Source organism: Setaria italica, chromosome VIII (genome assembly GCF_000263155.2).
Source record: "Setaria italica strain Yugu1 chromosome VIII, Setaria_italica_v2.0, whole genome shotgun sequence".
In the NCBI taxonomy this organism is placed as follows: domain Eukaryota; kingdom Viridiplantae; phylum Streptophyta; class Magnoliopsida; order Poales; family Poaceae; genus Setaria; species Setaria italica.
The window spans coordinates 30,856,988-30,869,579 of record NC_028457.1 but is presented as its reverse complement, the minus strand read 5'-3'; the positions used below and the strand labels follow the sequence as shown (position 1 = coordinate 30,869,579).

The 12,592-nt window shown below is 38.8% G+C and overlaps 1 protein-coding gene across 1 annotated transcript; it reads right to left on the bottom strand.

The window, feature by feature from the left end:
- Positions 1 to 6,352: 6,352 nt before the first annotated feature.
- Positions 6,353 to 11,743, bottom strand: LOC101782664 (short-chain dehydrogenase TIC 32, chloroplastic-like). The gene is made up of 8 exons (XM_004980604.2): positions 11,599 to 11,743; positions 10,917 to 11,154; positions 10,739 to 10,818; positions 10,342 to 10,492; positions 10,180 to 10,258; positions 8,212 to 8,284; positions 8,080 to 8,135; positions 6,353 to 6,677 (listed from the first exon to the last, which is right to left on the bottom strand). The coding sequence occupies exons 1-8, from the start codon at positions 11,714 to 11,716 to the stop codon at positions 6,504 to 6,506; spliced, it is 969 nt and encodes a 322-aa protein (XP_004980661.1). The 5' UTR covers positions 11,717 to 11,743; the 3' UTR covers positions 6,353 to 6,503.
- Positions 11,744 to 12,592: the final 849 nt, after the last annotated feature.

Sequence of the window (12,592 nt, the reverse complement as noted above, 5' to 3'; positions counted from 1 at the left end):
ATATATTGTACTTGTACTAGCAAGAATAACATTTCTCCTAGCTTTGAAGTTAGCTGTAGAAAGCATCATTGTGGACATCTTTGGTAATCAACCTCTATTGGGCTTATGCAATCAAAATGGATAACATTTGTTGTTGTGCGAGTTTAGAGGAGGGCTATCTTCCAAAGGTTACATTTATTATTGTTGTGTAGAAGATGCTAAACGTAATGTGATGTGCCCTAAACATGTTTCAAAGACACTACTATGTGATAAGCTAATTTTCCTTGGAAAGTGGTGGAGGAGTTGGTGAGAGGTCTCGTGGATCAACCGAGTCCCTTGTAAACAAAAGAACGGAGCAAAGAAAAAGAGAAAGAGCAAGAATTCTGACTTATTCATGTTCAAAGGAGCTTAACCCCATTGCACCATTGGTCTACTCTAGGACAAATGCCTCAGCCAGTAGCCACAGAATCAAGATGTTGCCTCACAGGGATGAATTGATAGCTTGGCTCATTTTGGATGGTTGTTGGGCTGTTGATAGCTCTCCATCGACTGTGGCATCTGCTTCATGCCTTTCGAGGCTGAGGTGTGTTCATATATGGGCACACCGCACTCTAGTATCATGAGCTCGCTGAGATGAATATATTTTCTGCCATTCGTTTACATTATTAAACATTGCAGAAAGAGTTTTCATATTCCATGTGCAGTTCAGATTGGGCTTGGCATCGGTTCGAAGGGGTTGGGAGGGCTCCATAGCTGTCATCACGGCCAAATACATAAGATCTATGAACTGATCTATAAGAAGACACCATTGAACCACTAGCAGTTCAGCCAAGGAAACATGACTAATACACGATGATGCAATATATTGTACTTGTACCAGCAAGAATAACATTCCTCCTAGCTTTGAAGTTAGGAAAAATCCATTGCAAACCTTGATGCTGGTAGCTGTAGAAAGCATCATTGTGGACATCCTCGGTAATCAACCTCTATTGGGCTTACGTATGCGCAATCAAAATGGATAACATTCAGAGTTGTGTATCATGGTAAGATGTATGGAGGCTTATCAACTCCATGCCTAGGACTCTTGGTCTTTGCTGAAGGCACATGTCTTGAAGAGAAGCCCCAATTACAAACATGATCATCAAATTCAGAATATACCCGTAGAACTAAATCTAACCGAACCAAATCCTAAGCACATATATAACCTGGTAGTTGCAGGTGACGGATTTTTCAAGGTGATGCAAATCAAATATTTCAAATTCTTACCTCTTCTCTGTGAAGGAGAGTCTGTTGGGTTCATCTTGGAAGTTTTTCTACTGCCACTTGGGCTACCAATTTCCATCCTTTTGCCTGTTGGTGACTGTGTATGATCACCATGAGAAACTTTCCTTTCTTGCACACAAGGATCAAAACACAAGACAACTCTTTCTCACAGCCACTTGGATCTATTGGGAAGCGGCCATGGTTTCTCTCTTCGCTTGGTGAAATTTCATGCCTTTAGGGGCTGAGGTGTCCATAGTAAGCACACTGCACTCTATTACTTCATGAGCTCGCCAAGATGAATGCATTTTCTACCATTTACATTATTAAACATTGCAGAAAGAGTTTTCACGTTCCTTATGCAGTTCAGAAAGGGCTTGGCATCAGCTTGAAGGGGCTGGGAGGGCTCCATAGCTATCATCACGGCCAAATACATAAGATCTGTGAACTGATTTATAAGAAGACACCATTGAACCACTGGCAGTTCGGCCAAGGAAAGATAACTGATACACGATGATAGCATATACTGTACTTGTACCAGCAAGAATAAGATTCCTCCTAGCTTTAAAGTTAGCAAAAATCCATTGCAAACCTTGATGCTGGTAGCTGTAGCTAGAAAGCATCATTGTGGACATCTTCGGTAATCAACCTCTATTGGGATTACGCAATCAAAATGGATAACCAATTTCCCAAGTAGTACTGCCATGAGGACTTCAAATGATCTGTTCCATGAGCTACCAGGACCTTTGCCCACAATGACATGAGTCGCATTTTTATCCCACTCTTTCGTCAACTTCCCGTTGGTCCAACATACAAACTCCTGCAAGGAATCCGATAGTATATTATCTAAAGGGAAGACTTGTGTACATATGGTTAGACCCGGATGCTCTCTCCATTGACTGTGGCATCTGCTTCATGCCTTTAGTGGCTGAGGTGTCCATGGTAAGCACACCGTACTCAAGTACTTCATGATCTCGCCGAGATGAACACGGTGTGCAAGTTCACAGCAAGTACTTCATGTTGTTGTGCGAGTTTAGAGGAGGACTATCTTCCAAAGGTTTTTCTTTTTCATGCTGTTCATGAGAGCAAGGTTACCTCTTTCAAGCTTCAGGTCATGCTTCTCCTTGTGGCGACTATTGCCTCCCTGTCCTGTGTACACCAAAATGTTCGCCAAATGTTCCTCTATCTCTTCATCATCAAAGTGCTCATAAGTATCATTATCATCTGCAATCATATATATTTGAAATCATCTTTCCTTGACCAAACTGCTAGTGGTTCAATGGTATCTTCTTATAGTTCAGTTCATTAGATCATCTTATAGATCAGTCCTCATCCTCGTGGAGCTTGAGCCCCTGGAACTACGTGCACGCACATGAACTGGAGTTGCAGTGCCAGCACATTGGAAAGTGGAATTAAGTGGAGCCTAGGATGACATTAATTGTACCTAGAACAGCAAGTAAGCTCAGGCTCCACTTAATTTCACTTTCCAAGGTGCTCATAGAATCAGAGCTCATCTCGACCAGCACCGTGAAGGGTGGATGGTTTAGAAGCAGATGCTTTAGAATATCCTTACAAAATTTGTGTCGTCTTATCCTTACAAACTTCCTTTGACATTTACTTCCCTCCACTATGGACTATCCCCAAACATGTTTTAAAGACACTACGACCATGTCATAAGCTGAGTAGACAATCAAAGGAGTATACATGGACATCTATAAGGATGCAACCAAGAGGTGGAATATAACAAGGAGTTTGGCTGATTTGCCTTGGAAAGTGGTGGAGGAGTTGGTCAGAGATCTCGAGTGCGATTTGACGTGGTACTTTAACAGCTATGATACAAGTAAGACATACATGACATATCATTACAATGCATCACAAGTTTAGAGGAGGGCTCTCTTCCAAAGGTCATATTTGTTATTGTGTAGAAGATGATAAACGTAATGCGTTGTTCCCTAAGCATGTTTCAAAGACACTACCATGTGATAATAAGCTGATTTGCCTTTGGAAAGTGGTGGAGGAGTTGGTGAGAGTTCTTGAGTGCGATTTGACGTGTTACTTTGAAATACGTTGATGGGCCAAATGTTCCTCTATCTCTTCATCATCAGAGTGCTCATAAGTATCATTATCATCTGCAAACATCTTTGCAATCATTTGTTTTGCCATCTGCTATCAGATCATTAAAAACTTCATTTCATAGGGAAAAAGGAAGCGTGCTATACCATCCTAATTGAGCCTATCTACGGACCTATCTATGGTAACTAAACCCTAATTGAGCCTTAATCCATAGAGAAAACTTCAAATAGATGGAGGATTAGCATGGACTTACCTCCTATAACCCCCAACTACAAGGAAATCAAGAGGAAAAAAACTTCCTCTCCATGTTTTCTTTTTTAGAATTCTATAGCAATTCCCCTATTTTTGGGTTGGAACTGTGCTGGTCAGCTCGAGGAAGAAGAAGAGGCTATAAGCAGGTTTTTTAGGTGTGGTCCATCCTATACAAACTACCTTTAGAAATAGCATGATTTTCATGGACAGTCCGTGTTTCCGTCTGGCCCTAGAAATCTGGCAAAATTTTCAGGGGCGGTTCGCCACATGGACCATTATTGGAAAATCGATTTCTAGGTGTAGTCTGGTAGGTATAGTGCAGCACGCAGATATCTAGGGTAGGGGAACTATTCATCTGCCCCTAAAAGAACAGGCGCTCTTTAATGAAACAATTTTGTAGCAGTGTCTTCTACAAATGGAAGGTATGAGACATGCATCTAGGAAAAATGTCAATGCAGTTAGTTTAGTTACTAAAAGAGAAAAATTTGTGAGGTAGATGTATAATTTTATAATTTTATTTAATTTTAAGCACTTCCCTGAGCTACAATGTTTATTCAAATATTTCCCGTGCTCTTGTTCTGTTCACCGAGCTACTCCACGGGGGAAAGAGTTGGTAAGGGCGGGAACTGCTCCATGACGAGTACTTGTAAGTTCTCAATTATTGGTCATTTGTTGCCAGGTATGTGTTATTAAAACGGGTTTGTCTTGTTTGATGCAGAATCTTAATTGCTATCATCAGTGCATCTACCCAAACTAATCATGAACAGCTAGTAGTTGGGGACATGAACAGCTAGTAGCTGAGGACATGAACAGCCTGGCCTCTGAAGTACATGTAGTTTGGCAATTCGTCATTTGGGTTGTGGGACAACAGACAAGTCAGCTAACAGCATGCATGCTGATTTGAGTCAATTCCACCAGGGACTTTAATTCGACATCTTTTGTTCCTCTAGAAACAAAATAAAATGGACATTAATAAAAAATTATGATCCCAGTAGTTAAATCCTTGAGAGAACAAAGTCATGGATGAAAGATTCCATATATAAATGCAGCACTATACTTTTAAGATTTCTCCGAGCTTTTGGAATCTGTCGCGTAACTTGTATGAAAGATCCTCCCTTGTCTCTTTTGATTTTTCTGTACTCAATTGCGAGCCGCTGCACTTTAGGAAAAGAACAGAGCAAAGTGTTTATTAGTACAACTTAAAATCTAGCTTGCTTGTCTTATCTGATCATCTATTTCTCAGTACATAGTGTCCATAAAAGAAGGACATCAAGAAAAGAGCACAAGTGTTGATTAGTACAACTTAAACTAGCTTGCTTGTCTTATCTGATCATCTATTTCTCAGCACATAGCGTCCTTAAAAGAAGGACATTAGGAGTCCTTAATGCTACATCATCGTCCCAACTTAATTATATTGACTTATTAAGTAATTTTTAAACATATATTTAATTCATTTACAGTGAACAGGGACATGAACAAGTCACCTAACATGATGATTGGAACCAATTCTATGCAAGCGTGCCTTCCTTAGCTTGTACGTTCCTCTCCAAATAAAATATGACTGGCATGTAGGAGAAAAATATGAATACAGTACTTAAATTATTAAACAAGAAAAAATGGCAAGAAATTTATGCTGACCCACCAGTATGCTTTCAGGTCCTCCCTGATTAGATACACTATTTTTTTTATTGTATCTTTAAATGAGTTGCCCAGCATAGGAACGAGTTGGGAGTAGTTTTTTTGCCAAGCCGGTAGAATAAAGTTTTTAGGAAGCGCGTTCCACGCGATTGCTCAAGTTCATAAACACGGTTCATCTTTCCAGTACATCGATCCTTGTGAAGTACCGTCGCGTTCATCGCCGGGTTTCGCGGCCCATTAGAAGGAACACACCGGCACCAGCACTAGCCACAGCTTCCTCATCTGCAAACGCACAATACGTGCGCACACGTTTTGATCCAATCTTTAATTATGTTTTCTTAGATCGTTGTTATATGTTTTCCCTGTTGCTATTAGAGAATTGCATGCTAGCTAGGTTTTTCTCTTATCATAATTTATTTAATTGAGAATTTAATACTGCAATTGCCTAATATTTCAACATATATTATTGTGAGTGAGGAAAAAGCTCTCCATCTGGCTAGCACCATTGCTCGTAAAGTTATATCCATGCTATTCACTTACCTGGGCTTGCCACTAAGAACTGCAAGGCCTTCAGTGGAAGAATACATGCATCTGCTTAATAAAACTGAGAGAAGAATGCTGGGGATTGCTCCTGTTTTGTTGTACTCAGCAAGACTGATAATGGTTGACTCTCTGCTTACTACCACTCCAACGTCCTTCATGGGCATATTTAAATTTCCTACTTGGGTCATCAACCAGATTGATGTTTATAGAAAGCATTACCTCTGGGATATATAGGGGAGATATAAACAGAAGGGCAGGATGTCTAGTTGCCTGGCAAAATTCTTGCAAGCCAAATATATTCAGACTAGTTTATAATCCTTGTCACTCTAAATATAGCATGCACCTTCGAGTTAATCATTTTACATGAAGCAAGGATAAAATTGTAAGATATAACCCTTCTACATGAAGCGAAGATGAACTTCGATGCAAGTGTAAGAGAGATGCTATGTATACGCGAGCTCGTTCAATGTGGGAGTTGGGCTATAAGCAGAATTTAGACAGTGTCACTTCAAACATATCACCTCCGAGTTAACCGTTATACATGAAGTGACAATGTAAGTGCAAGTAGGGTGGCATATGTGGGCCTTTTCCATGTAAGGAGTTGGGTTGTAAGTAGAGTTTGGACACGGGGTTTTATGCAAAATGTGTATCCGATCCATACATTCGACCCAATAAAAACATAGTGACAAGACATTATTATATATAATGAGATAACAATAACAAGGCCTCTATATCCACAAATGTCTTACACCTTCATATCAATCCAGTTTCCTTCTCCTGACAAGTTCTTCACTTATGTGCCAAACCTTCTTTGCTAGTTGTTCATCTTCTGCTAATGCCGAAGGGGTGGCCTCATTGCAATCTTCAAAGTACTTCCCAGAAACATCTTCAACATTAGGATGCAGAGCTAGGTAGCAAGTAGTAGCTGCTCCCTACAATATTGTTGATGTAATCATTTAGATGAGGGGAGAATTCTTGAGACTAAAATGAATTCGATTGTCAGAGTAAAGTATAGTGGTGGACACTAAACTTGCTTGGATGTGTCACCTAGTAGGCCCCCAAACTAAATTTGCTAAGTGGATCATCACTGAAGGTCCATATCTTCTTAATTAATGTCTAACCCCATACATGGCATGCTCACCATGCACCATCTTCATACTATATGTGGGATACATCTATAAGTTAGTTGATCATCCCAACTCTCAACTCTTCTCCGCCTTGCTCCCATATCGCTCTATAGTGTGTGTCATTGGAATTTTTATATGTTTATAGACTCCATAGAGATGCGATGCATGCAGTAGGATCAACACCTATAGTGAACCGATTAGTAATTTGGAGATTTAAAACTTTGAATTAATATTTTGCAGATTTAGCTGCACCCCAGAACAAGTTCAGCGACCTCTTGTGTATTTTACTTAGAATCAACAAGCTGTCCACTTGGTTGCCTATCGATCCATGAATACACTCCCCAGGATCAAGGAACCTTGTCCAGGCATAAAAAAGACACATAATTTTTACTAGAGCTAGATGTCTGTTCATTCTGAACCTTGTTATCCTGGGCCTTTGGCAACTATTTCGATATCTTGATGGCTTTTAATGAACAATTTTTAACAACAAAGTTGTAGAACTCATCGAGTGCAATAGTTATAATGTAAAATATTTTTTATTTCAATGTGATATGTATCAATTATAAAGGCGTGCAATAGTTCTAGTGATACGTTTTAAGCCTTGTATAAATTCTACTTCTAGTGATGATTAAGGTTGTATAATATTGTCTCACTTTGAGAATTTACCAATATCTTGTGAAGAAGCATTTTTTGGTGACTAGAAATGGTCGAGGTATGTCTTATATCATGTCAATTTTGAGGTTCTCAATATCATGTCAAAATACATTTGTTGTGGTGGCAATGACCCTCAAAGCGTGTTATAGTGTCACTTTGAGTCATTCCTAATATAATATTGGCTCATAACACACTTTTAGGTGGTAGTGTTCAGATGATTATGAAAGAACTACCATGAAAGTGTGCCTGGATGGCCTATTTATTGTAGTGCCACTGCGGGTCATGTTGCCCCCTTTTTCCTATTCAGGAAGAACTCTTCCTCCAGAGAATATGAATGCTTTAAATTTTTATATGATGACATCCAGTTAAACTTATAGTTAACACACACGTTCTAGATTAAGATACCTTCGACAGAGATATAGAATACAGAAGTAATGATCCTAACTCTACTGTAATCACTCATAATGACAGGTCGTCATATATAGAAGGAGCATATCGACACAATAGAAGAGAGAATAGGAAAGACACACCCAATGTCAAATATGTAGTTTACCTGGGGTATGCTTTTCCGACATAGTTTCAGAAAAGAAAGAAGCAGATCTATTAAAGCTGCAGAAATCAACCACATCGTAAAACATACTTTAAGTGTATACAATGTACAATGCAAAGTTTTCAAGAGAATTACTGCTGTTCCTGCCAATTTCAGTCTTGATTAATCCAGGGTGTAAAGAATTTGCTGTCAGGTTGCAACCTTCCACCTGAGAAAAACATCGAGGATAAGAATAATAACAGAAACTTGTTTGTTGCAAAAATTATCACACCATTAGCTAAGTGTTGGTGCTCAATACACAAGCATTTCAATACATTGCAGTGGTAGTTCATATCATAATCATATACTATGTTCCACTTGGTGACCGGTATTAACCCAACTTTGGTGTATTTTGTCTATGTTGGAGTATATATTGAAATATTAACACAGCTTTTCTTCAAGACGAAGGCATCATAAATATTTGATGGCACCAAGAAGATGAAATGAAATACCAAAATGAGGAAGCTAGGAATGACAAAAGATCTTGATTTGATGTTCCTAGACAATCCTATAGATATTTGCAAGGATTAACCCACATTGAAGACGTGGAATACCTTAGAATATTTTTCAACTGACTCGGTGAAAGTGCGAAATCAGATATACTCAGATGTCAGAAAAGAAGCAATCCGATTGGAAGTATGCAGATAAACGGTCAGGAACTAACAATTAAAAGCGGGAACAACAAACCATATAACCACTTCAAATGTTCAACTCAACACAAAGGATATAACTATGATACTACCAACTACCCAATGCATAGTAGATACCGCAGTACCACCTCATACTTGTTACCTCAAAAAACATAGGGCCCCGTGGCCTCCTTCCTTGAATCTGCAGGAGCTTCTGGTGGTTGTGCTTTGGCAATGGCAGTTCGGATTGGAGGGGGAGAGAGTGGGTGGTGGCACTAGAGTTTGAGAACGTTCGTGTGAACTGTAGGAGCCCGCGGGCATGAGGTGGTTTCAATTTATTTGCCTGCGCTCTTGAAGGCATGTTTGGTGGGCTCTGACTCATTTTAAAATGGTTTTGCCTTTGGATTCAACAGTGAAGCAACTTTTTTGGTTGAGTTGAATCCATTTTAGAAAACTGTTTGGCAAAAAATAGCTTAATGTGATAATGTGGTAATTTTAAGAACACTATAACGGTTGGGGGACGAAGGAAGTCCTTTCTAATGTAAACCACTTTGAGGCTTCATGTGGGCTTCTTGGATGAAACTGTTTTTTTTTATATGTATACGTATGGTAGGGTTACACCAAAAGCTATTGCAGCAGCCGGTGGAGAAGCTTTGGTCCTTAGACTTACACCTATCGGCAGGAAGCACTAAGGCACATGCACTCTATATAACAAGGCTCCGCTACTTGATATTGAAGCACACGCTGAGTGCACATTGCAAGCCTTTACTCTCAGGCGAAAGAAAAAAAAACTGGGATATCTCAGCTAATAAAAATGGGAATGCGAACTCGGTGGGGAGACCCTCGAAACAATCCCAATTTCATCACATTTTCAGGGTTTTCTTCCCAATTCCTGATTTTCCCATGAATATGGTATATGGTGCCAAACAGTACATGATTTTTCCTTTAGTACTTTATTCCTACTCCCACAACTATAATTTGTTAAATTTACCCCTGTGGTCCATTTAAAACCCTAGTTTATACAATTTTCAACACTACGGATAACTTATTATTAGATAAATTTATCTATCATAATAATTATGAAAAAATAATAATCACCTAAACACTGCACTTTTGCACGGAGAAACAAAAAATCAAATGCTATTAAGGTAAAACGGACCAATTAACATAGTGTAAATTGAATGAAAAAAATAGTTTATGGGGTTATCAAGACTTCAGCCAAAGTTAGGTGGAGTAATTTGGACTTTTCCCTTCTTCATATAAGTCAAATGGAGTTGAGTTGGACCATTAAATATTTTGACATGTCTCTGTAGTGTAGTTTTTTAAAATATATGGAGCTTCGTGCACCTATTTATATTACATGAAAAAAATAAGAGGAAACCACTTTATGTTTTGGATGCAGTAAAATGTAAGAAAAGGAGCTAACGTTGCAAACCTGAAAACGCCTGGATAACTCCTTGGCATGAAGAATGTTGGCTAATTTGGAATGAGGATATGCCAAATACCGATTGAACCTATCAATTGCAGCTTCATATCAGAAGGATAACAATTAACCATACATAGTATGTTAACATCAGTGGAATAAAGAGATACTAACTTGCGTTCATCTCCCAGCTTCTCTATATCGAAGTAAGAGCCATTGCACCTATGACCCGCGGAGGATACATTAATGATCCTCCCTTGAACTCCTGTTTCTTTGGCTGTCGCTTTCATCTTTTCTAGTAGCAGATCCGTCAGAAAGAAATGCCCTATGAAAATGTTGAGTCTGGAGACGTTAGCTTTTACCGTACATGTTTCTCAGAAGAAAGAACAATTTTTGGATACTCGAATTGGGCTTGGTAGCAAAGCGATTATTTGACGAGGGTTTAAGACAAATATCTAAAAGAAAACCAGAATGAAATATATATATATATAAATAACAAAAGAATGACTTTTATAGGGCTCCTACATTAAAATTTCTAAAGATATATCGTCTTAATTTTCAAACATCATACCAAGATGATTGGTGGCAAACTGCTGCTCAATCCCGTCTTCTGATGGCCGGAAAGAGAACAGTATTATCCCTGCATTATTTCTGCACAAAGGATTATTTCTTCTAATTAAGTGTGATCACACAAGAACTACCAGCAACGGCATGTCAAGAAAGTCACAGTTTTACATCTAGATGTTTACATGAGTATGTTGAGATGCTCGTGCAACGACATGAAGTGCTGAGCGAAGCGTTGGACAGAATCAAGGGAGCTCAGGTCCATCTCCATAACATGGAGCCTCGAGTCTGGAATACCCTGACCCTGAGTAAGGCTCCGTTTTGCCCTCAGCCCGCTCTCCATTGTTCGAGCAGGTATGATCACCTTTACTCCCCTCAAAAGTAGGACCCTGGCAGTCTCTTTTCCAATTCCACTCGTTGCTCCTGTAATTTAAAAGACGAAAAGGTAAACGAAATAATTAAGTAGATGATTTTTCTACTAATTATTTATACTCATCACATTATAATAACATATTTCAATATGTGTTATAAGGCTGTCCTATATTATATACTCCACTAAGGTACTGATTCCATCAAAAAATGAAGTCATTCTAGGAATTTTATGACAGATTAACAAAGGTAAAATGATCTTGCTTGCGCTATTTATTAGTCCTAGTTAACACTATTTTTTCTATAACAGATTATCGGAAGAGTATATGTTCTATAGAAATATTAATATTTTTATTTGTAGAAATATATGTTTTCTAATCACTCTACTAAACAGAATACTCGGACATGTATAAGCATTCCTACAGGAATCAAATCACTGACCTAGCACAGACATAAGGAAAATTTGCGGAAAAAAACATGTAACTAAAAAGGAATTACCTGTGACAATGGCAGTGAGATGGCTGCCATCGAGACCAGCAGTGACCTCCTCCGCGGTTGACGCTGCACTGAAACCAGATGGCCTGGGCCTCCACGTCAAGCAGCCAAAATTTCTCATTTTCTGCTAGTATGTGTATAATTTGTGCGTGTGCGTACAGATGGTTTCTTCTGTGTGACTCAACTCTATATATCTCCTTGTGGTTCCTCATCAATCATTGGAGTCTCCATCCCAGCGAAATATGTTCATAAACAATTCCTTTGATGCTGACTAATACCTAGTTCAGTGCAGCACCAACTATACGTATCCCCATCCACATACGACATAATGGGAGAGTAAGATAGAGAATATGCTTACCTCCATATTTGTTTCGTCGCTGAAAGGTATGTAGGATCAAATCATCCAGATCAACTACAAGATGCCTCCTCGCAAAAATTCATAGTTGCAGGCCAGTCAACAGAACATAGCTAGGATTGAGACCTAATTGAAAAAAAAATTGTGTACCTCAGGGAGGAATTTGAAGAATAATTTTGCGTCTAATAAGTACTGTATTCAGATTATGATTACAATCATCATGTTGGCTGCCTTGTTGCACTACTAGAGGTAATCTAAAAATTGACAAACAAACAAAAATATTCCAGAGCCATTTAATTTGTTATCACCCCAAACACTGCAAATGAACTTATTATTTTTAGAAAATGAATCAATAAATCAATATATTTGGTTGTCGTTTCTCTCTTAATGACAGTGTATTGGGTTAGATTCTCAGATAAGACAAGGTTACATTTAAGTTGTACTATACTCTAATTTTATTTTCGTTTAAGCTAGCAGAACCGCATCTTTTGGAGCAGATCATAGCTGAGTGACAAATCAAAAGAGACAAGGATGGATCTTCACAGGTTGCAACGATAGATACCAATTCGCTACCCTACACGGGATAGCTTAACTTGTCATGAGAGTAGCTCGGTGACATAATTGAGCAAAATGTGGTAGTTT